This window comes from Pogoniulus pusillus, chromosome 1 (assembly GCF_015220805.1).
Source record: "Pogoniulus pusillus isolate bPogPus1 chromosome 1, bPogPus1.pri, whole genome shotgun sequence".
Taxonomy (NCBI): Eukaryota; Metazoa; Chordata; class Aves; order Piciformes; family Lybiidae; genus Pogoniulus; species Pogoniulus pusillus.
Window position 1 is genome coordinate 12149524 of NC_087264.1, and position 26669 is coordinate 12176192.

General features: G+C 36.6%; 1 protein-coding gene across 2 annotated transcripts in view; it reads right to left on the reverse strand.

The window, feature by feature from the left end:
- Window positions 1-1058: 1058 nt before the first annotated feature.
- The window catches only part of PPP2R5C (protein phosphatase 2 regulatory subunit B'gamma), an 84714-nt gene continuing 59103 nt past the window's right edge, over window positions 1059-26669 (reverse strand). For both annotated transcript variants that reach the window (XM_064171730.1, XM_064171808.1), the window contains 12 exons: window positions 22598-22708; window positions 21600-21692; window positions 21366-21496; window positions 18649-18708; window positions 16388-16496; window positions 14302-14355; window positions 13084-13254; window positions 12408-12535; window positions 10794-10895; window positions 8160-8232; window positions 5916-6032; window positions 1059-3854 (listed from right to left, as the gene is read on the reverse strand). In XM_064171730.1, the coding sequence (XP_064027800.1) occupies window positions 3723-3854; window positions 5916-6032; window positions 8160-8232; window positions 10794-10895; window positions 12408-12535; window positions 13084-13254; window positions 14302-14355; window positions 16388-16496; window positions 18649-18708; window positions 21366-21496; window positions 21600-21692; window positions 22598-22708 (1281 nt within the window). In that variant the 3' untranslated portion in view covers window positions 1059-3722. The remainder of the gene's footprint in view (window positions 3855-5915; window positions 6033-8159; window positions 8233-10793; window positions 10896-12407; window positions 12536-13083; window positions 13255-14301; window positions 14356-16387; window positions 16497-18648; window positions 18709-21365; window positions 21497-21599; window positions 21693-22597; window positions 22709-26669) is intronic.

Genomic DNA, 26669 nt, shown 5'->3' on the forward strand with positions numbered 1-26669 from the left:
AACACATGCAGAGCTGTGTTACACTAGCACACTCCTTTCCACTTCTACAAGGCTAGCCAAATCGGCAATGCCAAAAAAGGTTGGTGGTCAAAGCCCCGGAGCTTAATTCCCTTAGAGAGAAAAGGACCCAAATTCACTTCTTGAACATGCTTGCAACCCAGAAATGTATTTATTAAAAAAAGCCATTACTGCCAGTACTTCAAAGCATTGTATTTTGAGAGGTACTTGACCCTAATTTCAGAATCTGAATCCTCAGTTGTTTCAGTATCTAGGTTTTGATTTATGATTAAGCTTAGCAGTGCATACGATGACTTCTGAGCTCATTGCAAAAACTGCTTCTTTCAGTATTCAAAGGCTTTGTTTATAGTTCAAATCTTAGGTTAAGGCAGTGGACAAATAGTGATCCCAGGTGTTCAACTCCTTCTCTCTCCAACTCCCCTTCCAATTGCAAATCCACCACTATTAGAAGTCAGCCTTTTATGAGTTATTTCCTTAGTTCTTTTGAAGACATTTATGAATTTCAGAGGAAAGACAATTCCTACTGCAGATGTTTTTCCATATGTCCTTTCCCTCTGACCACACACCAGCTACCACAATCTAATCCCTGATTTTATGGCTACTTGGCTTGAAGCCAGTCAATGTGGGAGTGCTATAGGGGAAAATACTATGGTACGAAAGGTGTGTTGTTTGCAGACTGGAGATCTATTAAATTCCTCTCAATACTGACAGTTGGTCTGAAAGTTGTCTGCATTTCCTACTGAATATCCACTACTCTTTTAACTAATGGCCTTTCCATAATTGTTTTCTTTTGTGAAATTTAGGAAATTAATTTGTACAGGTAATTCTGCAAACAACAGTATTCTGAATACATCCTCAAAAGCCCTACGCTAAATTTAGTTTCATGATGAGCAAGTAAAATTCACATGTTCTTTATTTGTCCATATAATACAATTTTTTTTTTTTTAAGTTTTAAAATTAGATAAAAGCATATTAAATGGCAGGTGTATGAAGTTCTTCAGAAACAATGCCAGAACAAAAAAAAATGGAATTACAAAAGGTTAAAAAATATGTACGTATATTTGAACTTAACATTCCACTAACGCAATGTTACAGATATTGTCTAATGAAAAATAATTGTGTCACTTACCTATTTTTGCTGTTTCTAGGAACTTTTTATTCTGTACATAGGACAATTCTGTACAAAATATGAAGTCTACATTTTTATTACTTATTACCATAAAACAAAGTACAATGTATGTACAATTTTAAACTGAAGCCATACTAAAGCCACACTAAAAAGACACTTGGAATATTACTTTTGACATTCCTGATGTACAGGTGTAATTTTGGAAAATGGGGAAAGGTGTCAGACAGAACTTTATGAAGAACAACAGTCACCAAAAGTTACATGTTTTCTTTTTGCTTTGGATGTATTAGTTTTAGAATGGTTTAGTATAGGATTATAAGCAGCATGTAAATATTGATAATAAACATGCTAAACCATTAGTGGTAATAGATTTTGGAGCATTGCCTAAGCAAATGTTCAGTGGTCCAAAACTTCAAATATGAATTTATGGTGAACTCTAAGCCTTAAAAAAACAAGTATTTCCCCTTTTTGGTGAGTGTTTATCTTCAGTAAAGAACAGAAATTAAATACAGACAGTGAAAGATGTTCTTAAACGTTGAGCATCACACAATCAATCAAACATTGATATACAGGCTGTATTTTTTTTCCCCTTGGGTAACATAAGAATAATTCCTTTCAGCAACCTCTTGCACAAACATACTGAACACCCAAAATCAAAGGTAACTGATAATCTACCAGCTAAAGATGGAAGTTCAAACAATGGTATATCAAAATACATAGACACTGCTTTACACAATTAAAAAAGCACCCTTTTTCCCTCAAAATGAGAAGGCATCTTTAAACTGTTTTACTATATAGTTTATCCTAATGGTAAAGCATATTCTTTTTCAAGTTTTACAGGAAATGTTTTCAGACACAGTGGACATTCCACTTAAAGTCTGGGTTGGTCATTTAATTTAGTTCTTTTAAGCCAATAGTTATCACCCACAATTTTCTTCCAATAGACAATGTAACAAATACTGGAAATTGAATGTTAAATGCAACCAATGAACAGCAGGCACTACATCTGCACAAGGTTACTATGAATGTCTGCTTTGCAATTGTTTTTTTTTTTAAATGGATGCAGGAGACTTTATACTTCCTTAAAAAGTAAACCAAAACTATTTTTAAAGAAGCCACATTTTTATCTCTTTATGCATCAAGACATTAAACATTAAGCTATATCATGTTACTGCCAGAGACAAAAGAAACTAATCACCCATTTAGAGTAGCAGAACACATTTCAAACAGCTTGTAAGCAGGATAAGTAAGTCAAAATACTGGCCACCCTGAGAGAAATCAAATATTGAAGACAAAGCACTATATTTTAAAAGAGATTTTCCTTCCGTGCTTTTCCATCTACAACAAAAAGCTCATTACATGCAAGTAATCTTGTGGAATATATAGCAGCATTTGAAGATCATCAGCAACTCAGATGCATTTTCAGTTCACTTGTGAGGTGTATTTGCAGCACATGTGCTCTTTACAATAACAGCAAAAATATTTTCATGGTAAATTTATGGTTACTATCTCCTCAGCTCTTAGACTCATTTGAAAAAAAAAAATCAAACCAAAAACCCCTCAAACTCCAACATGATGGAATTCAAGGGTCTGTTTTGTTATTTTAATAAGCTTGTGACGTTGTGTTTCCTGAAAGTTTATGTCCATCTTCCTGATAAAACCTGATGCAACTGAAACCACGCATTGTATCTGTCACAGAATATTGAACTCCTAGAGCCCAAGAAAAACGCTGAGTATTAAAAGCTCAGATAAGGGAGAAAACAGAGAAAGAGTATTTCACTGACTTGAAAAACAAAACTTAAAATGAAGTCTTCTATTCAGTCTATTCCCAGTCATAGTAAACAAATGTTTCTTTTAGGAAAAATTCTTCTACCAGTTCATACCTGGAATATTGGTGCCTTATTATACACTAAAGACTGGAAAATATGGCTTTAAATATACATAAAGGATTAGGACATGGTATATATAGATATATATCTTTATCCTAAGTAAAGGAGAAACAAATTTACAGAACTCTTAGAAAGGAATGATGATTGCAGATTGTCATGGAAGTTACCAGTTTGTAAGCCATGTTTTATAATACGAAAGAATACTCTATTTTCAAAACTTCTGGTATATTACAAGACAGCAACAATGTGGAAACAACTGTAAAGTTGAGAAATCCTAGAAAAAGTTTAATACTTAAATTGCAAATAATTTGAGAATGTTTATGTATCATTAGTACCAACTATTGGTCACTCATTTAGTGAGAATTTATAGAATGCTTTTCTCAAATATGACTATAAAAACTGCCTGTTATCAACTAGATGGTACTATGATAACACCTCCAGGAAAATGGTGTCCACTTGATTATAGTCAACCCAATATTCTGCAAACGGAATTGGGTAATTTACCATTGTTTGAACTACTAATCTTGAGCTGCATACTCTTAAAAAGTTATTGCCTACAGAACTGGGCTGAAGAAAGCTTTGACTTTGTGTGTAACTGATTTGTATGGCACAAAAAAGTAAGTTCTACTGTAGAACTGAGTCCAGAAAAAAAAAACTTTTCCTCCAAAATATTTAATTTTAGTAGTTTAATGCCCATCATGTGATATTAATTCATCAGCTCTGCAATGTGATTCCAAGGCTTTCATGGTATAGATATCCTGAGGCAGTTCTGACTTGCGTCGCACAAAAGGACGATCTTTTTTCTGATCTTTCTGTGCCTGAAATGAAAATAGGACAAAGTTGGCCAAAAATGTGAATTACTAAACAGTTACTTTAAAATATTTCTTGCACATAAGAATTTTCAATTATGACAAGAAAAATCTAAAATATATAGAAAAAGTTTATACTTTCTCCTCTTTACAGCTACCCAATTTGAAGTCTTGAAACCATTTTTTGCTACAAAAACCCCAAACACTGGAAACGTTGAAGAAATCCTAAGCTATCAGCTATCTTGACATTATGATCGTGCCTACCACTTGAAAATGCTTAAAAAAACTATTTACAGTTTGCTTCTTTCCTATTATTGTCACTTTTTAAGCCCCACTCTTTCTAACAACAGGGAGAATCAGGCTTATCCACAGGAAAGCCATGCACTCGTTTTCCAGCGAGGATACTATCAATGATGCTGATGACAACCTCTACTTTATAGCTCCTGAAGTAGCACTCTTTGCAGAAAAAAACACAACCCCAAGGTAGAGTCAATGGTTTTTTTGTTTGTGTGCACTTCATACTGGTCCAAATTGCCAAATGCCCCCAACAGCTTGGACTAAGAACTTTGTCTTAACTGTCTGTCCCAACTACTAGGATACAGTCATACTTCGGCTGTTTTTCCCCCAGAACAGATGCAAGAGGTATGAGTTTTAATTTTCTCTGGCCAGGACAGGAAGTGAGCCAAGGTATCATAAATCTTGAGAAAATGGCTATGCACTAAGTAACAACACAGTAAAAGCTGGACACTGCCACCTATACAACTCTAAGAATAAGCAGCACTCCTTTTATTGAATAATTTTTCTATGCATCTTTCTCCACTAGAACTGGTTCTAGGAACTGGAACTACTGAAAGGAAGCCACTCTAACCAGTGGATAGCCTGGTTAAACTATCCAAGGTTTGAAGAAAGCAGAAGTTTAGAAACTTTAATGAGCCTAGTGCTCCTCACTGGCTAGCCCTAACCTGTCTTCCTGTTCGAGGGAATGCTACTTGATTCTGTTGCCCTGGAAAGGCATGCAAATGAAGACACTAAGATCTACATGAAATGCATTGTGTTCAATTCCAGAGAGAAGCATTAAAAAAACCAGCAATCACTGAGCTTGTCTTGGAGATATTCCAACATTTCTTTTGATTTTGACCTTTATGCAAAATGTCTTTGTACAAATAATAAATATACTATTGCAAGATAATGACAATGGAATTTTAAGAAAGCAGTGTAGGAGGTTAGGTTTTCAATAAATTTCTTGTTTGATACTTTGGTTCAAATTAACAGACTATCTCTGAGCTCAACCAGTTTTTCCAGCTTCAGATAATTTCTTTGGTCTTAACCTTTGATGAATTTAGAGATATTAATATTCCTAGCAGGTATCTTAGTGATACTGCAGTGCTCCCTTCCTCCTCTCAGTTTTCTGTCAATTCCAAATTTAAATCTCTAGTTTGAATGTTAGGATTATAGATCCACTTAACTGAAGTAAAAATACTTGAAGATTACTAAGCATTAGCTAAAGACAAAGAGACTGGAATGACCTTGAGAGCCCTTGCTCTGTGGCAGGTAATGGAGTGACAGATGGTGGACTGAGGAGGACTACCCATGAGTGGGCAAGACAAATGCACACTTCACACATTTTTTTTTCAAAGCGTGGTACCTTTAGTCACTAAGAAGACTCTGAACAACAAAATCCTTGTCATTAGAATCTGACTATATTTTATGCAAGTTTTCCTTTTGAAATCCCAAAACTATCACATAGAGAAAAGAATAGAATATCATGTGGTAGATTTTTAGCTATATTTTTAACTATCCTTAAAGCATAAAGTTGTTTAAGTAGAAGAAAAAGTTTCTGCAGAAGAAAGTCAAGAGACCATACAGTCTACTGCATAGACATGCAACAGTGTATTCCTGGATGCTATCATATCACTTAGAAGTAGTAGCTCTAATGAAGTTTGTTACTCTAGGAGAAATGGTTACAGGGCTGAGAATAAACCCCCAGTTTATGTCTATGATTAACAGTTGCTTAAAAAAAGAGTAGTGATTAATACTTTAGAGTACTTTGTTATCTTCAAATGGGTTTACCTGACAAGCCTCTTCTTTCACTGTCTTTTTCAGCATCTGCAAATCTTCAATTAAAGGCCCATCTGTTTCCATTGCAACAGGACTGTTCAGCAAACTCGTGTCACTATATGTTGGGTACTAATAAAATGCAAAGTGTTAAAATAATCATTCTTAGTAGTAATACCTAAATACTAAGAGTGTATTTGAGCATTTGAATAACATGATTAGTTATCTGAGAGTAGCTTCAATATCTTATGCTTTCAGGCACCAAGTAATAAATTTTAAAATGGAAACTCCAGTATTTTCACCTGGCAGAAGTGTCCTGTTGAAAAACACAGTCAGAATCATTAAAAAAAAAAGTGCTTTTATTATCTGAGACTGAATTTTAATGAAAATATTCAGATTTTGTCAGTAATTAATGTCTACATTGGCAATAACTTAATTGAATCCTTGTCTAGTGATTTGTAATCAATTTAACGATGACTTTGCTTTCTGGTACAATTTTATATTGAAAAAGAAAATACATTGGTAAAAGGATTAATGATGTTAATATACATTTAAAATATTTTCTAGCCAAAATATCAGGCTTTTCTGTCTTGAGAAAGTGAAACAGCCATAGAAGTCTATTGGGAATTTAAAAAAATCTTGTTAAAACACTTGTATAGTATCTAAAACTTAATGTACAGCAATCTCAGCATTTAAAATTCTGGTTTAATTTGGATGAGATGTATGTGGTGGTCTTGAAAAAGCAGACATCAAGGATTTAATGAACATAATTATAATGATCTAATAGCTGAAAATGTATTCTTGTGTCATCGAGAATCAGGAATAGCTCTGAACAATGAGAACTGTCAGTAATGAGACAAATTATGAAGTTAATAGAAATTCCAGGAAAAAAGCAGTGCTTAAAAATCCATTATAGAGAGTGCTAAAAGCATTTATATCCTTACGTCAATTCATTGGAACACCCAGTGTTCAAAGAAGCGTTTTAAAGGAAAAATTGCTAACAATTATTGGCTCTCTTCAAGCATACTGTGCAGAACATACTGTACACAGGTTGTGCTAACCAGTTTTATTTAGTCAGATGTGCAACAGTTCTTCACTTGTGAAACGACCATATATATCAAATACTCTTCAATCAAGCAAGGCTTTTGTATGTGTTATCTGATCAGAGGAGTGTTTTGTCACCAAAAGTCAGCTTCTGTGTTGATACAAATGATTAATTTAACTGATCTGATCAACTGACATTTTGTTTAATGTTACCAATTTTATTTGAGCAGTTTAGCAATTGTTCCCTGAGAAATGTCACAAGGGGAATAAAACAATTTATGAAATTCCTTCTTCTTAAGGAATAAGAAAAAAAAAAGATGACCTCCTACTTTTTTAAAATAGCACTGAGATCAAAGTGCTCCACTTCTATTTATACAGTACCATTACTCCATCTCCCACCACTTTAAACTCAGCTACACATCTCTGGAATGATACAGGTACAGTAAGTTTCTTGCTGCAATATAGTAAAATAATTTCAATGTTTGAGGTTTCTTTTTGCCCACAGTAGCAATTGGCATGACTGAGATGAAGGCAAACTGGCACTATTTGCCTAGCAAATTAAACAGGGAGAGAAAAAACAACAAACCACAACAAACTCAAGCCCCAGCGAGTCCAACCCCTTCTGCCATAATTTCAAACTACAATTAACAGCCTAAAGGACCTTTGTTTATCAAATGTTCAGTTACATCATGAAATGTCTGACAGCATGTTTTCCTTTTAGTAAGAACCTGAGGTGCGGGCTCACCAGGAGCCCAGCCCAGTGCAAGTATGAGAACAAATGCAGCAGACAAGAACATGCAGTTATTGCTTTAATGTATTTGACACAGAGGAAAACTGACCAGTCATAACTCATAGTTTGCAGAAAGATCTCTTTTGTAAAATACTGTTTGCACAACAGCTTTTCAAGAGAAACCAATTATGGCATCCCTGTATTTTCCATCATTTTGCACAAAAAAAATACTCAAACCACACTATTGTATATCTCATAAGAAAAAAAGTACTTCCTATCATACTTTTCAGAAACGTTTTGTTTTTTAAAATAATTACTTGCACAAGAGAAAGGTTACAAACTTTAAAAGTACTTTTATTGTATATCTTTTGTAATACAATTAGTGAAATTTCTTTATTTCCATGATCATTCGGAACTGTTTATCCCATTGATATTTAACAAAACTCAAGTATTTAAGCATGAACATGTTAATCTTTTCTAAATACCTGGGGATTTGATTTGGCTAGATTTTCTATTTTAACCCATGCTTCTTCCCGTTCCTTCAATTTTAGCTTCTCTCTAAAAAAAAAAAAAAAAAAAAAAAAATTAGAAGCAAAAATGGCAAAGCCATGTACAGAATCATAGAATCAACCAGGTTGGAAGAGACCTCCAAGATCATCCAGTCCAACCTAGCACCCAGCCCTAGCCAGTCAACTAGACCATGGCACTAAGTTCCTCAGCCAGGCTTTTCTTCAACACCTCCAGGGATGGTGACTCCACCACCTCCCTGGGCAGCCCATTCCAATGGGAAATCACTCTCTCTAGCAAGAACTTCCTCCTAACATCCACCCTATACTTCCCCCAGCACAACTTGAGACTGTGTCCCCTTGTTCTATTGCTGATTTCCTGGGAGAAGAGACCAACCCCCACCTGGCTACAGCCTCCCTTCAGGGAGTTGTAGACAGCAATGAGGTCAGCCCTAAGCCTTCTCTTCTCCAGGCTAAACAACCCCAGCTCCCTCAGCCTCTCCTCATAGGGTTTGTGCTTACAGCTCATGTACTTTAAACATGAGAAAATTCTCTAGAAGAATTCAACAGAATAATTTAGTTGTGCCTGTTTCAGCCTACTGCTCAAAATATCATTTACTGACCAACAGTAGTTTATCTTTAATAACTGCGCATTGTTAACAGTGACAACAAAGTCTCACTCTATGCTGAAGGTGTGTTTGTGTTTTAATTTTATCATACTTGATTTCTGTATTGAAGCATATCTGACTAAAAAAAGAGTAGAGACTGTCACTGCTAGCCAGATGGCTTTTGGTAAAGGCCCAGTGAAATTTTGAATCAAAGACTAACAAAATACCTGACAAAAGACTCATTCGAAGGAGTTACAAGTCAAGAGGGAGGGCAGGGGATGATGCTTTGTGGTTTTTTTCAGTAGGAAATGTTTGTTTCCTTAAACCAAATGTAACTCAATATCGTAAAATACAGGAATTGCTCCCTTTCCTACAGATCACAGGATATTAGGGGTTGGAAGGGACCCAGGACCCTGCCAGAGCAAGACCACACACTCTAGCACAGATCACAGAGGAACGCATCCAGACAGGCCTTGCAAGTCTCCAGAGGAGACTCCACTGCCTCTCCAGGGAGCCTGTTCCAGTGCTCTGTGACCCTTACAGTAAAGAAGCTCCCCCTTGTGTTGAGGTGGAACCTCTTGGGCTGCAACTTACGCCCATTGCTCCCTGTCCTATCATGGGGAGCAAGTGAAAAGAGCCAGTCGCTCCAAGATAACTTACTCCAGAGACTAGAATAAACACCTGTCTTTGGAAGCTTAGAAGTGCTAACTTAGTGCTCTCAGGCTTCAATGCATAGATCCCATGATACACATGTTTAAAAAGAAAGAAGAGATTGAGGAAGCAGTTACATCTAAGCACATACACGACTCTCAATTAAATTTGGGCTTGGGAGAGAAGAACTCTTTAACCATCCCATTTTAAGATCTTGTGTGGTAGGAGATTTTTTGTTTAAGTTACTGTGTCACAGCACTCAAAACACTACCCAAAACCCAGAGAAGATAAGATTGCTTTCTCATTTAAAAAGGATCCTACTTATTTTCAATGAGGGAACAGAGATTTACATATTATTTTTCAAAAGCCAATGTTCACATATTGTTAATCCGTAAATACACACACATGTTAAAAAAAATTGTTATACAAGGTGATTTCTACTTAAAGTGTAGTAAGGATGTTCAAAACACTGACCAATCATGAATCTACTGGGAAATTGTACTACTTCCAGTCTGATGGCTTAATATAGATGTATAATTTGAACCACTACTTGAAGAAATACCCATTCACTTGGAACTGAAAATAAAATTCAGATCCAGGTTACTTTCAGTACCCACTTTCTCACCGCTCTCCTCAGCCTTAAAATTAGACACAAATCATTAATATGTTTGACTTAATCTCATTTTAGTAGGTTTCATAATATACTCAATATTAAAAAAAAATTGAGTCTATTCAACAAAATTGCAAACAGGAAAAGAGAAGTGGCTTTACAATCATAAGTTAGCTGCATTTTTGGGCAAAACACAGAAAAAAACCAGCTTCTAAACCTCTTTGTTGACCAACCTGTTCAAGAATATACTAAGCAAGACTTCTCTGGCAAATAATATATGAATGCCCTGTATTACAACAGAGTAACAACATTATTTTGGGTAATTTTCAGACAAACATTCACATATGTTCACACAATGCAATGCTGAAAAGCACTGGGGAAGTGTTTTGGGAAGAACCGAGTGACAAAAAGAAGGAAAACCGCACTAGGTAAATAAAGCACGCTAAAATAAACTGAACTGTTTAACAGATCTTTTATGCTGGCCTCTGTGACTAGCAGTCTCAAAAAAATCTGGTTTTAGCAAGACTGTGATCCCCCACAGTATTAGGTAAAACACTACATAAAGCATCCTGTTCTTAAGATGTTACAGTTCATATATAAAAAGAAGCTTTACCAAGTCGATTCTGAGGCTGCTGTGCTGTAAGCAAATGGGCAATTTCCCACTAAAGACACTGTTTTTTCAGAGCTAAAGCACTCTAAACAAATTGTTCAAGAACAGACAGACACATTGACATGAAAACTTACTTCAGTTTTTCTGCTTTAAATTGCTGCGTGCAGTCATCAAACAGTTTTTGGTTCATCTCCATGAAGAGTTTCAGAGCATTGTATATCAAGCCATGTATTGTCCTATAAGTAAAACTTCTGGTTGAAACTCAGAGTACTTTAAACTTTGAAATCTACTTTTTTCTGTCAACAGTAGCCAACAGCCTACATAACTGGAAGATTACATCATTTCAGAACATATGGAAACAAAACTAGTTAGGGGAAATTTCAGTTTAACCTCAAAAGGGCTAAGATGAGCACTACAATGAACAACTTTGGATACAGTTTTCTTACACTGTAGTATTACTCATCAACTCTGTTGATGTTTGAACTTCATAGTTAATACTATATATAGGACTAGTTCTGAAATTTAATAGCTGACTCTGATCAAATTAGGGTTAGGGAAGAAAATGCAAAATGCTGTTAAATATCTCCATGTAAATAGCTTACCAGTAACTGACAAATTCAAGAGGCAAAATACCATTTACGATTAAAAGGAGCCTAGAAAAGACACTATTCATTTAGAAAGCCACCACACAGCAACAGCACTCACTGCAATACAACTATGCCAGGACTCTTTAGAGAAGTGTTAGAAAAGCAAAGTAGAAAACATTGGAAAAATTAAACATAAACAGTCTGCCTTGTGAAACACTTCTACAGAACAATCTGATCATCAAATCAAAAAAGGAATCAATGATTACTTTGTATCATACATATGAGTTGCAAGTAAGAGTGCAGCTGCACTGAGTAGCATGACTGGCTGAGAATAAAATCAACACACGGCCTTGAAAGCCAGAATAAACAAGCAGCAGTAATCTACATTTGCTATGTACAATTGCATCACTGACTCAGTTTATTAATGAGTACACTATCTGTTAGTGTTTACAGCCAGCGACAGTAACCAATCACTTTAACATCATTTCATCTTCCATTTCTTTCCCTGTGTTTAGTGGCAGATTGATTACTCATTCTTGGCCAGTCGTCAATTCATGGGTGGAGCTAGACTGTGATACTTTCACCATCCCAGCAGTTGCACAATAGCTCAAACAAAGAAGCACTTTACAATGGAACAGCTGCAGTAAGGAGCTGACTAGGACTGTTTTCATGTTTAAGTACTACGTTATTGTGAGGAAAAGAACTGAAACAGTCAATGGAGAAAGAAGAGAAAATAAGCGAAAAGCAGGGGCAGGAGAGGAGGAAAGGAAAAACTTATCTGCTCTGTAAAATCCCCTAGTATGCAGAAGAAATGCATTATCAGCAAAGAGGTTAAGAGACTGAAAGTCAAAGTTGGTCTTTAAAAGTATCCAATCTACAGATTAATTCCAAATTTGCTTCATATTATTAAAAATATGTCATAGATCAGATACATGAAAACTGCTTCTTGTTTAATGAAAAAAGGAAAACCTATCTTCCTTAATCCTTAGTATTTCTTAAAATACTCTTGACAGAAGTCTCCTTTTTATGCAGCAACTTTAAAATCACAGAACAAACACTTCAACACACTTAGAACTAGCAACTCAAAGATCTGAACTGCTTTTAAGCATAAAAAAAAATAGACATAGGTAGCAGAATTTTATTTCTACAAGTGTCTCTTACTTGTTCCAATGCGTCTTTGAATTCCGGTACAAGGATGGAAACATGATGGGTAAAATCTTTGCTGCATTATCACTAATTAAGCTCATAATATATTCATTATTCCAGTAGTATAATGCTCGCTCTGCAACCTAAGACAGCATGAGAAATCAAAAGGAACAGGTTTTCAGACAATCCCTTAAAGAGAAAATAATCTAAACATTTCACAAATATAAAGAGAAAGGTAAGAGAAGCTGAAACAAGATTTGCGTTTTTCTAGAGCAAATGAGAGTCATGGAGTTGATGGAAAGAGATGGAAAAATTGCTTTTTCCTTGATATGAACATGAATCAAACAGACTCTGAATTTCAAGCAAAGAAATATTTTCCTAAAGAAAGCACATTTGCAGACTTCTATTACAAGCCGTGAAACGCAAACAGTATGTACTGACCGGGTTGAGGTCCTCCTGAAAAATGTGAACTTCTACACTAAGCATAACACTGAAGTGAATCATCCACAAAAAGAATGAACACACCACACCATTGGAAGGAAGAAAGCTAACATTTGGATCCCTAAAATTTGACACTGAAGTCCTCTTTTGCAACAAATAAAATTAATTGTAGTGAATACCAATAGGTAATACTACTATTGAGTCCACTTCATAAAATATTCATATTAATGCGCATTAGATAAGTACAGACCTGAAAGTGTGGACTGGACACACATTTGGCTAGCTGTCTGAAAAGAGGCTCCATCACCTTTACAAATTCAGAGGGTTCAATAACATCTAAAATTTCTTCTAGTTCGTTTAAAAACATGACTTCTTTTGGACTGTGAGTCTTTGGCCAGTATTTCAGCAGCGCCATTACAACCTGCAGAGACAAAGCAAACTCAGTCTTCAACGTAATTTGAATTTACTTTGCACTAAGTAACTTCTCATTAAGAAGTCTGCTATTTTAAACAGAACACAAAACTCAGATTTCTTTTTCCCATATGACAGCAACAATCAGATATGGAACCATGTCAGAGAAATAACTGTTAATAGGTCTAAAAACAGTTCTTCATGAAACAAAGTTAAACACTTAGAAGACATCTTTAAAATTTACAATTAAAAGACTAGAAAAAGTACCCTGACTTACATGATCAAAGTGAAAGTTTGCTGCTATATTGTAGAGAAAATTATCTATCACTCAGTTGATAGCAGCTTTCAGTCTCTAATTTCTTGGGAGGTGTAGTCCAAAGCTCTATCATTATGTTTTAAGAAGAGTTTTATTATAAATACCCAAATTGACAAATTATCTACTACCACTGTTGCTTTTAAACATTAGACTTTATTTACAATCACAATCTTAACTTTCTTCACAATTAACTTATTTACGGAGCCAGCTGCAGCAGTTTTTGCCTAGCAAACCATGAATTCTCAGAAGATAGGTGGGAGAAAAGGCAGTGAGTGGAAGCTGGGCAGGGGAAACACTTAGAAGATCCACCATATGTGACACAAATTAAGTCATCTGCCTGTCGGCTCATAACTCTTAAGACAGAGACTATCAATCTGTGGGAAATGTTTCTAGTCTAATTAAAAAAAACACAACTTTTTAAAATCAACTGAACATCTAGTTAGAAGAATGTAAGTCTGAAAAATGATGCCAGTTAAATACATTTAGACACTGCATTAATGGAATTATTAAACACATCATCCTTTATTGAAGAATCTTCAAAAATACACTGCTCTGTTTGCAAGAATGTTATTTAAATTTTGCTGGAAAACACTAAGGTGATAGATCAAAATGGTAAAATATTTGACTCTTCCTAATAAAAACAGTTACATGCCAATACTGTGTTCTTAAACCCTCCTTAAACACTCTACAGGTGAAGGGGATATTAATATTCCAAAATATTTAACAACAAGACAAACTTACTGGTTCTGTAAGCGTGCTGTCCTTTTCTAAGAACTGAACTACACAATACGCCAGCTACAGCAAAAGAAAAGAGTTTTATCAATGCTTACTGTGAAACTGAAGACACTGAGAAATCAACAGCATTAAAGTGGAGAATATTACTGAATGAAAAAAAAATAGAAAGAAAGAAACACAACAAAACCAAACCAAAACCCCACAAAGTTCTTCTGTTATTTCACAAAAAATATTTGGCAGACAAAGTGAATTAAAAAAGAGTAAATACATTCTACCAAATTCTCCCAACCTTTCTATGTCTGTTGTCACCTTTCCCTGGGTTGTAACATTGACAAACACATCATTTGGTGTTTTCTTTTTAAGACGTTCTACTCTGCATTTCAACATACCTTTAAGTCCCACATTTGAAAAGTGCTTTCCACTTGCTAACACTTTGCTGTTCCATGCTGATCTAGTATTTTCTATTTCATTACCTAATAGTAGATAACTATGCATAGCAGTGTAGGTATTGTAGGATAACTATGTTGTAAATCATAGGATAAATATGGATAGCAGTGTTGAGCTGATACAAAAATGACAATATATACCAACTTCAGTTCTAGGACTGAGACTGCCTATCTGTACCTATAAGGCAAAAACTATTACATCATTTTTGATCAATAGGCCAGTAGTCCCAATGTAAATGGGAAGGTCACTGCATACCTCATGAACTGTTTAACCATTCTTCTACTGTCTCTCCATTGATGGAAGTTCAGCTGATGAGCCCAATTCCTTTCCTGTTCTCTGATGATTGCTACCAAGAATGTCCCTACATAATTTGAGGACTGTATGAAGATGATTACATCTACTGTTCTCCACTCTTCTAAAGTAAATGTGAATTGAATGCAGAAATTACCTTTCTTAATGGATATCAGATTTGGCAGCAAATTCTTCTGAATATTTGCCACTGGTTCAATGTGAAGTTTTATGGATTTACTCTGGTGTTTTGTACACTAAATTCACTTGAAGTGCTTTCTCATTACACTCAGTGGGATGTGTAAGACAAGTATCTCATATCAGTGTCTTCCTTCTATTGATGGTAATGCGGAAGACAAATCACTTGAAGGTTTTGGAGAATTAAGAGGAATATATAAAGAACAATCCGTCTTAAGTAGGTAGAAGGAAAGGCAGCAATCACAGATGTCTGCACTAGTAAGAGGTTGTAAGAAAGGTGACTGGCCACACCCCAACAGGTTATGTTCATATCATTAGAAAAAAAAAAAAAAATTAAATGGGAGCCACTCCAGTCCCCTACTTCAACAGGAATTGATGCAAGCCCCAGTTGGCAAGATCCATAGCAAATACTTAGAAAGCTTCTCTAATAGCTACAGAACTCTATCTATAGAAACAGTGGTTTTAAAAATACAAATTGTTAGTAATTTTATTTGAAGAAATGGGAGCACTTGAACTTACACAGAAAACAGTGCACTTACAAATTAAAACAGCCAAAGCCGCATAACAACCTCTCACAGAGAAAATATCAGTATATCACAGCAATACTATATTTTCTCTAACATGGTAGGAGTTCCCACTCCTCTAGATGTTCTGAATAGAAATAATCTCAGCACACAAAAGATACAGCTGGTTTAAAAGCATGATAAACCTCAGATGATCCCTTTTTCCCTACGTACTCCTAAAAATATCTACTGAATAATGATGTCCTAGCAAATGTCTGGTTCCTTTCAGCGCATCCACAGTTGTAATTAATCTGGATGAAATTCTCTGTGTGGTTTTATGTCTAAACACAGACAGTCAAGAAAAACATAAACAAAAAAGGATAAATATTGGGAACTCTCACATTAACCAACTACTTCACCGATACAACACTAAAATACTTTTGAAAAACAAAGCACTGATTTTTATGTACACACACATATATATATTTTAATTTTCTTTAACTCAGGAAACGAAACATTCTAGGTTCATCTAGTGAATAGTTTCCCCAAGGCTAATTAGCAGGGAAGTGCTGGAGCTTCAAACAAAATCCCCACAGGACAAGCAGAGTCCTCTCTAGACAAGCTTAATTGTGTGAAAACTGCTGATCAGAACTCACCTGTGGATGGTAGACACTGAGTGATTTCACTTTGTGCAATGGTAACAAAACCTTCAATAGGAATATTTTGTGCTCTTCTTTTAATGGTAAGGCAAATCCATTAATGATGCTGCCAGGAAAAGAATGTTTGAAGTATCAGCAATTATACATAATCTGAACTACTACAAAGTAGATACTAAAACCTGTGTTTTCAGCACTTCATTTTTTTTGCCATCTCCTGGAGAACGTGAAGCAACAGTAAAATTTATAAATCAAGTATGCACCAGAGGTCATTTTATTGTTGATCCAGTCCTCTAAATATTATAAACTAATAGAATAGTTGAATCAACCTCACCCAATAGTTTCACAGGTCCCAAATTCTTCTTTCAAGCAACGTATACAGCTATAACTACACTTCAGACTCAAACTTTCACTATGCATCATTTGCTGTCACCACAGCTTCAAATATCTATTTCTTCCTGCTTCTTCATGGAATTTAAGAATGAACCAGAGACTGAATGTAGAAGAGATATCTCAATCTAAGCAGACAAGTCAACACAAAACTTTCACTAAAATATTACTATCTACAAGATGCTAGCATATAACCAGACAACATCTCAGCACATATCATCCCAGTTACAGGGGAGTGCAAATGTGGCTAAATACCAGGTCGATGGCACCCTTCATCTAAAAACACAGCACTCGAGTGGTGTTATGAGTTCACTCCCTGTTAACTCATCAACATCAGTTAAAATGCTGAGACTTCTATTGTCCATTTAATATTTTAAATACTTTTCTCCTTACTGGTAAGGACAGAATATGTTCAGGTAAAAGGATACTGCCAAACCATCTTATAAAAAAGACATGGAAACAATAAATTCATGTGTTATTTCACATCTGAGGCATCAGATGATTTCACTGAATTAATGCTTACTAAACAACACTTGCTCATCCTTGCTAAGTAATGTAACAACTACAAGTAATAATAACAACAATAATAAAAATTAAGTAATAATAACAACTACTCTGAGGATACAAGGTTATTCCTCCTGAACTATCTCAGTGTATATTATCAAAACTCCATTTCTACACTAACATTTCTATGGTGGTTTTGCCACAACTTCCACATGCTTGACAACTGTACATGAACTTCACTTAATTACAAAAAAACCCAAACAAATCAAACCCAACACCAAACAAAATTTTCTGCAAGATGTTTTAAGGGTTGCTAACCACAAAAAAAAAAAATCAGATTGTAGGGCAAGTTTGGCCTTGAGCACTAAGAAATTCTGCAATTTTGTCAAGAGATGATTGTGAGAAAAAAAAACCCATAGCTGTTCCAGTAGGAACTGTTAGTAGTACCTACTGGAAGACTTCATTTTTCCTTTGCTAAGTGCTGTGTGATACTGGACAAGAACGAAATCCATTACTTCAGCATGAAATTCAATTCTTCTATTTCTGACAAGTCAAACCCCAGGAACCAAATTGAAAATCATTATTCAGAAGAAGCTCTGCGTCAACACTGTGCTTTGTGAAATTCCTTCATCAACTAGAAGAATAACCAACATAGAACATTTACAGCTTGGATTCCTCATTTAGCTACTGGAAATATTGATTTGAAAGCCTAAGGAGAAAAACCTCCATAACAATTTAACAGTTCAATTTTAAAGAGTTAAAGCTCATCTAACAAAACTGTGAAGAAGCTGGTGACTTAATAGTTTTGAAGACTATGTTCTAGCATTTAAACTTTACTCAGTCTTCAATGTATCTTGATGAGTATTACTTGACTATAGTAATTCAAATGTTTTTTTTTAATTGTCATTTCCAAAAAGATTGCCAAAAGGTTCAAGATTTTGCTGTCTCAGCAATGTTACACAAAACTTACTCCTTTATTACAGCTTTGACACATAGTATGAAGCTAGGTTGGAAGAGACCTCCAAGATCACCCAGTCCAACCTAGCACCCAGCCCTAGCCAGTCAACTAGACCATGGCATTAAGTGCCTCATCCAGGCTTTTCACACAATCATAGAATCAGTCATGGTTGGAAGGGACCACAAGGATCATCTAGTTCCAACCCTCCTGCCATGGGCAGGGACACCCTACCCTACATCAGGAACACCTCCTTTCCTTGAACACCTCCAGGGACAGTGACTCCACCACCTCCCTGGGAGCTGCCATTACTTTAATCTTGTCTCAAATCAATCATTTCCTATTGCCAACTTGATTTTAAAGTCTACTCTGAAGACCAAATGAATTTAATTAAACAAAACCCACAACTCACCTTCCCAGTATTTCCAGTAATTCTGCTATGCCATTGTGATGTTCTGTTTCATAAATAAATCTAAATAAATGAGAAATTTCACATGGTTACTGCTGAAGAGAGATACAAATCTATCACCAACATCCTCACCTAACATTACAGGCAGCTTTGACCCTCCAGGTTTTAGTCACTTAGCAAAAACGAAATATGCAATGGAAAAGAAACTTTGTGGGAACATAAATCAAGAGCATAACAAGCCATTTGTAACTTTCACACTTGCTTGCCATTTTTCTCCCACATCTAACAAAGCAGCATGCACTTGAGCTTTTTCCAATCTTCATATTCTATGCCATTTTAATAATGCAAAATTTCACAAAGCAAACAATGCTTTAAATAATAAAGTAACACAACAGCATCTGGCAGAATTAAATGCTGTGACTTAACCTTCTACAGCACATTCAAGCACAAGGTGTTCAGACAGTTACTACTTTGGCACTGCAGACTTTCATGCATACAAAAAGCTCTGTAATGAACAGAAGCAGCAAATTTTTCCTGAAATTTATTTTGATGGAGCACCATAATTTACTAGGCAATGACCCTGCTTACCTCTCCCAATCGTTCAAGTATAAAAGTATTGAAAAATGTTCTATACACAACTTCAGGTACTTTGTAAATAGTTATAAAAATATACACTTATAAAAAAATAACAGCATTCTAACAGCTGCTTTTAATTCAGAGTATTTGATGTGACTTTTCCTCCTTAAAGACCTTTGCATGTGATTTACAGCAGTAACTCCAAGCAAAACTAAAGAAAACAATATGAAAAGGTTTGGACTGCACTGACAGGAACATAAAGCTTCAGTAACTTAAAAAAATAAATTACATTAGAAAAAAAGAATAAGATTAATGCACTATCAGAATGGAACGCATGCAAATCTGGTCAGTAACTAGTAGAGAAAGACCACATATTTGTTAAATAAGCAAATCAATGACTTGCATGAGAGAGTGTGAGAAAAAGAAGTGTTTTGAAAAGTTCTATACGTGCTTTACAAACTCATCATACACAACCCACTAATTCAGAAGCTAAAACAATTTTCCTCCCTGCTGCTCCAGGAACAATAGCTCACATGTGGATCCAAAGTGTCTCAAGTTCTAGCTCCCGAATGTTACACAACTGAGGTTTTCTGTGAACACTTATTCCCCCCTCCATGACTTGGTAGAAAAAGGGAGACTGTACAGTGCAAGTTATGCAAATTCCCACACAAAGTTCAGAATGAAAACATATTTTTCACACACAAACTATTACAAAGTTGATCTAATGACCAGAACATTTCTTTGTCTTTGAAAAGCCTTGCACCAGAATTATGTTTGGAGACTCTGCATCACTGAAAGTCAAGTGCAAGAAGCAGCTAACAAAAACACTTTCAGAAATGCATTTCAGTGTGCTGTGTTGTTGCACCATCTAGTTCAGGTATTTTACAGAACTGATGCATTTTGGAATTAATATAATAAAAACTGCATGGGATAAAAAACTGCATATGTGTTTTCCTCGAGACACACTGGCTTGTGACACATACAGTCAATTGCAGTTGTCTGCAAGACAGTGAAGGTTTACTAATCATTTAAAAGTAGCCCCCCTGTATCTCTTCCAAAGGCTGACTCATTAGCATAGGTAGGGAAGATGAACTCCATCTACAGCTGGCACTGCCAGGTGCCGTTCATGAGATGGCATGGAGCATGTGGCGGCTTTTTGCTATTCTAAGTGAAGGGTAGCATCATACATTTACTTTGGGATGAAAACAACACTGGTAGAGAAAAAAAGGAAGTACAATGAGAGAAGTGTAATACTGATACCAAATATAATTATTGGTAGAAATCAGAAGTGTATCAAAGCCAAAAGACCAAAAAAAGGGTGCCATAATCTTGATTCACACTCAGTATAATGGCAGTAAAAAACATGCTTCTGAATATCTTTGGTAATGCAGTCATTTTTTGTTTTATTTGATGGTAATACTACAATTCATTCTATAGCAATTTAAAAAATATCATTGAGGTCTAAATGGTACATCTCAGTTCTGAGGAAAGAAAAGGCAGTAAATACATGCCTTCCAGAAAATCCCAGATCTCTGTCATTCACTTATGCCTAACTTCTGCATTATCATAGAATCTATCAGGTTGGAAGAGACCTTCAAGATCATCCAGTCCAACCTAGCACCCAGCCCTAGCCAGTCAACTGGACCATGGCACTAAGTGCCTCATCAAGGCTTTTCTTCAACACCTCCAGGGATGGCGACTCCACCACCTCCCTGGGCAGCCCATTCCAATGCCAATCACTCTCTCTGGCAAGAATTTCCTAACATCCAGCCTATACCTCCCCCGGCACAACTTGAGACTGTGTCCCCTTGTTCTGTTGCTGCTTGCCTGGGAGAAGAGACTGATTCCCACCTGGCTACAGCCTCACTTCTGGTAGCTTATGAAGCACTGCATTTTATAAAGGCACTATGCTCTACCCAGTAAGAAAAAGAAGCCTCACAGATAAAGATATCACACTGAATCACATACTAACCTAAATTTCAGCTGCCAAATTTACACCGTGTGCAAGAATACTCTAATTTAAATCTGGTATTAATTACATTGGGTACAAATTCACCAAGAATTGTTAAAAACTGCTATAATTGTCTTTGAATATTTTAGCTGTATTCCTGATCACATGCACCACAATACAAAGATATACATACCTATAAAATATATTATTAATTTGTTTCCGTATGTAAGCCCTTAGGCCTAAGAATTTCCCATATATTCTGTGAAGAGTTGTTTTAAGAAAATCTCTTTCACGAGGATCTTCACTGTCAAAGAGCTCTAAAAGCTGCAGAGAGAAAAGATCCATATTATTAGAATGTAATGCATGGCAAAAATAATTTAGAGCTTGAAGTCATAAAAAAAAGTAAGGGTTTTTTTTTCCACCTTACCTGTAATACAAACTTCTGATCGATATACTTCTTAGCAATATTAGGCTGAAAGTCTGGAGATTCTAAAAATCTTAAGAAAAATTCATAAACAAGCTGAAAACAAAAACAATGAAATCCAGCATTAGTGTCTAAACAAGGAACCATTCTATAAACAACACATTAATGAAATTATTAATTAGTTGCTCAGAAACGCACTACGCTTTTATATTTCTTTCTATACCAAACAATAAATGCTTTGCTCTTGCTCTCCTGACAAAAAACAACTACTTAAGATTCTTTAAACTGCATTGAAATTCTGATTAGCTACATCACTGGATTTTACTCAAATGACATACAGTAATCTAATATTCATCAGGCCTAGAAGCAGGTGTTTTGAAAATTCTCTGCTCCCTTCTGTCATGATAGCTCTCAAAGATAGAGCTGTGCCAGAGTCTGATCAAAGCACTCATGGTGACAAACAGAAGCTCATTTAAAATCACAACACTTACATCTATACCACAAGAAATGAGTCTTTAAACTCTAATCATAGAATCAACCAGGTTGGAAGAGACCTCCAAGATCATCCAGTCCAACCTATCACCCAGCCCAAGCCAGTCAACTAGACCATGGCACGAAGTGCCTCAGCCAGGCTTTTCTTGAAGACCCCCAGGGATGGTGACTCCACCACCTCCCTGGGCAGCCCATTCCAAAGGCAAATCACTCTCTCTGTGAAGAACTTCCTCCTAACATCCAGCCTATAATTCTCCCTGCCACAACTTAAGACTGTGTCCCCTTGTTCTGTTGCTGCTTGCCTGGGAGAAGAGACCAACCCCCACCTGGCTAATATCCTTAACTGAAATACTAAAAAAAGACTATTTACGTTCAATAAATATATTTTACATAGTGTAAAAAAGTGTAATTGAGTGAAGATCTACAAATAGATTTTTTTAGGTTAACAAACAATGACTTTAATGTCAAAATTCTATTAAGACTATGACATCTTAGTCTTCATTAAATACCTGTAAATGAGGCCAAGCAGCTTCTAAGGTTGGTTCATCTTCCTCTGGATCAAATTCTGCTCCCGTTGGATTGGAAGATGGTGGTAGTGTTCGAAACATATTAACTGCAAACTGAAAACACATGCATGTGCCTTTAAGAACTCTGAAACATGTGAATGCCTTTAAGAAGACTTCAAAGATAGTTTTGATTGAGAATTCTTTATGTGAACTACATTAATTAGTATTTGCAAATGTACAAGCTTGATAATCCAGTATTTTTAAACAATGAGATACATTAACTCCTCTTTGAAAGATTTCTAACCTGGGGAACACATTTTCATGCACTACTCTTTAAAAAGCAAACCTGCTGTCAGGATGTGCTTTATGAGTATATTGCTCTGACCTCTTTACATGCACAGACACTGTGAAAATCCAAGCAGAAGCATCTAAAATGTTTACACAAGCATTTTATGTACACGTTGAAGGGCTTTACAACAACCTGCAAAAATGGAAGTCAGTAGCAGAGATGGGAAAAGATTAGCTGCAATTTTACTCTGTTTCACACTGTAGGTATAAACATGTGGAAATACTTGAAATCCAGCTTCCTCCCTCCCTCTCTTCGCGGTATTTCTCTTCAACCATGCCCCTCACAGGGGCAGTGATGGCAGAGAAATGCACATCCTAATTCTTTGATCTTTCACATTGTTTGAATTCTTAAACCTTTGAAAATCATTTAGCATCCTCATGGAGGACTTGTTGACATACAGATAAATTCAGAGTATTATGCAGGGCAGATGTTGGTAGGACACAACCAAACTGCTGAGCAAGTAGAAAAAAAAACAATCTATTTAGCTGCTTAAGTGCACATAATAGAGACTTTCTTGTTCTATTTTCTTGTTTGCTCATTAACAAACCCCTATCAAGTATCACCAAGGTTGGAAGAGACCTCACAGATCATCAAGTCCAACCCTTTACCACAGATCTCAAGGCTAGACCATGGCACCAAGTGCCACGTCCAATCCTGCCTTGAACAGCTCCATTCCAGTGTCCAATGACTCTCTCAGTGAAGAACTTTCTCCTCACCTCAAGCCTAAATTTCCCCTGGCGTAGCTTGAGGCTGTGTCCTCTTGTTCTGGTGCTGGCCACCTGAGAGAAGAGAGCAACCTCCTCCTGGCTACAACCTCCCCTCAGGTAGTTGTAGACAGCAATGAGGTCTCCCCTGAGCCTCCTCCAGGCTAAACAATCCCAGCTCCCTCAGCCTCTCCTCGTAGGGCCAAGTAGACCAAACTTACTTCTGTACGGAATAATAAACCCACAAACAAACTCCCTAAGATAAATTCAAATTAGTATATGGACACAATCCACCTCTGCCACTTCAAAATGATTCTTGGAGACAAATGCCTCAGTCTCTGAGCAGCTTGAACAGACTGTAGAAATAAGACTGCCAAAACAAAACCACAGGGTCATACTGTCCTAGCAATTGAGTATGTTTGTCTCCATAAAGAAATTTTCTTCAAGACTTTTCCTTCTTACAACACTAAAGTAAATTCTGCTTCCAAATACACAGAATATTTTGTGCTTTATAAAAATATGATGTTTTAAATTTTGGCAAATATTCCCTCACAATGAGAATGCTGACCATGCTGAATGCAGAGGTATGGCCTGCATAAAACTGATTTGTCAAAGCAGCTGGAGCTGACTGCGTGGACCTTCAGCATGAGGCACACATCCGCTCCATCCTGGAGCAGTACAAGTTAACCTTCATATTGTTATTGATATTTGGTTGTTGTAACAGACTGGAGATATCTTCTTGCTAGTATTTAGTGGAAAAGCTGAGATTACATTCCTTAAGTCTAGCAAAAGTCTGAAACAACAGGGCAGGGAGGCCAGGAAAAAAGAAAATTCTTTGTAAAAGGCTACCTCATTAGGAGCAGCAGAAACACTTACAGAGCCTTTTAAAGAGAACTACTACTTGGCTCAGCAAACATGCCAGTACAGGACATTTTTAGGATCAGCTAGAAAAGAAAACAGCCCTCCATTGGAGCTTGCAGTGAACTGCATGTCTCATTTGAGGATGGAAAAGAACATTTCTATTTCATCAGCTGAAGGGTTCCTACTCTTTCAGCAAGCATAAAACACAGCTCAGTTTAAGGAATAAAATCCCAAACCTGACAAGTCTGCATTTACTTACCTCATAGCTACTCAGAATACAATCTCTACCACAATACCACATATAAATTCTATTCTCTATGTTCATTACAGTCCTTATTACATTTAAATCCCACTGCAGAACACAATTACATGTGCTGTACATACGTTTTTCTTATTTTCTTAGATTTGACTGAGGAGGGTTTTTGGTTAGTCTGGTATTTTTGGCTATTTTTAAACAGCATCAGAGCTTACTTGCTGATCATTTGAAGATTTATGCAAAGGCTGAAAGATTAAGCTGTCTAGGCTGTAGGATGCTACTTCCCAGAGGAATGCATTCCACCCATCTTTGGGGGGATTCTGAGAACAGCAACAGAATGCCACGTTTCCCCTTCCACATTCTGACTTCTCATTAACACCTCCATTCACAGTTTGAAATAATGCTGTGAATTACCTATTAACTGGCAGGGCCAAGGAGCAGATGTATGTGCTGTGCTGCCATCTCACATGTGACAGATGGCAGAGCAGACAGTGGGAGGCAGTATCAAACTGCACCACTAAATCTGCAAGACTTACATCATATTCCCATGAAGGAAAAGTCATCCTGATGATGCTCCATTTTCTTTAGAACTCCTTCTTCATTTCAGCAGCTAAGAGGGAGGTCTGATACAGACTCAGACTGGCATATCAGAGTTAATTACTCATTCAAAGAACTAAAAATAAAGTCAAACTATCTTCATGTTCCCCTTTTGATAAGAATGGACATCAAGCAACAACCTCCAACCTTTGTTTAAAAATTTATGGTGAAAATCTACAGTAACCAATGGTCTATCAATGGTCTTCCAAGAAAACAAACCCAGGAAGGCTAGGCTTGAAACTTCAATCTTGCTATAGTTCTTAAGTCAATGGAATAATCAACAGCCTTCTCTAGATCAGAGTCTCAGGTTCTTGCTATAAAGAAGACAGGTTATATGAGATGTTACAAAATGTAAAGTGTTAAAAAGCTAAATCCGAACAATTTGACCCATGAGCAGTGGAATCAATGAAGCCCTATTTGATCTGTTTTGTTTTATATCCTGCTCAAATCAGAGTGCAGCATCTCTCAGTGAAGACATAAACCTGAAAGGATTTGTGCTGGAAACAACACAGGGGTGGTGTTGTAGGAGGCTGGGACTGCACAAGAAATTGGGAAGGGACACAGCTGGGACAGCTGACTCCAACTCACCAAAGGGATATTCCAGACCGTGTGACATCATGCTCAGTATAAAAAGCCTGGGGAAGAAGAATGAAGGGGAGGACATTTGGAGTGATGGCACTTGACTTTCCAAGTAACTGTTGTGAGTGCTAGAGCTCTGCTTTTCCTGTTCTGTCCACAGGAAAGTAGGGAAATAACTCCATTTTCATGCTTTGCTTATGTGCATGGCTTTTGCTTCACCTGCTGAACTGTCTTTATCTAAACCCATGAGCTTTTTCTTACTTCTGATTCTCTGCCCCAACCCACTGCAGAAGTGAGCAAGAGGCTGTGTGGGGCTTTATTGCTGTCTGGGGTTACAACACAACAGTTCTTCTGCACCTAATGTGGGGCTTGAACTGTTTGAGGCAGTAACAGGTTTGACTGGAATAGGCTAAGCTGAATTTATAGCTGTTATTACTGTTTCGCTATTAATTGTCATGTTCCTGTGCTTGCCACAGGGCTGGTCTGCCTTACTGCAAATTAGAGTCCAGTGCTCATCAGCAGCTGCTTTTTCCTTTCTCTGCTTGCTGCACCATTAATCTTACTCTGCTGTGCCTGGGAACACCAACAGCAATGCTCCTGGACTGGCAGATGGGTATTGCCACTGTTGTGGTGCTTCTATACAGGACAGGCTGAAACCTCAGTGCAATCTCAAATCAAAGGGACTGTCATCTGTGGATGAGTCCATGCCTGAGCAAGAAGTGTCAAAGT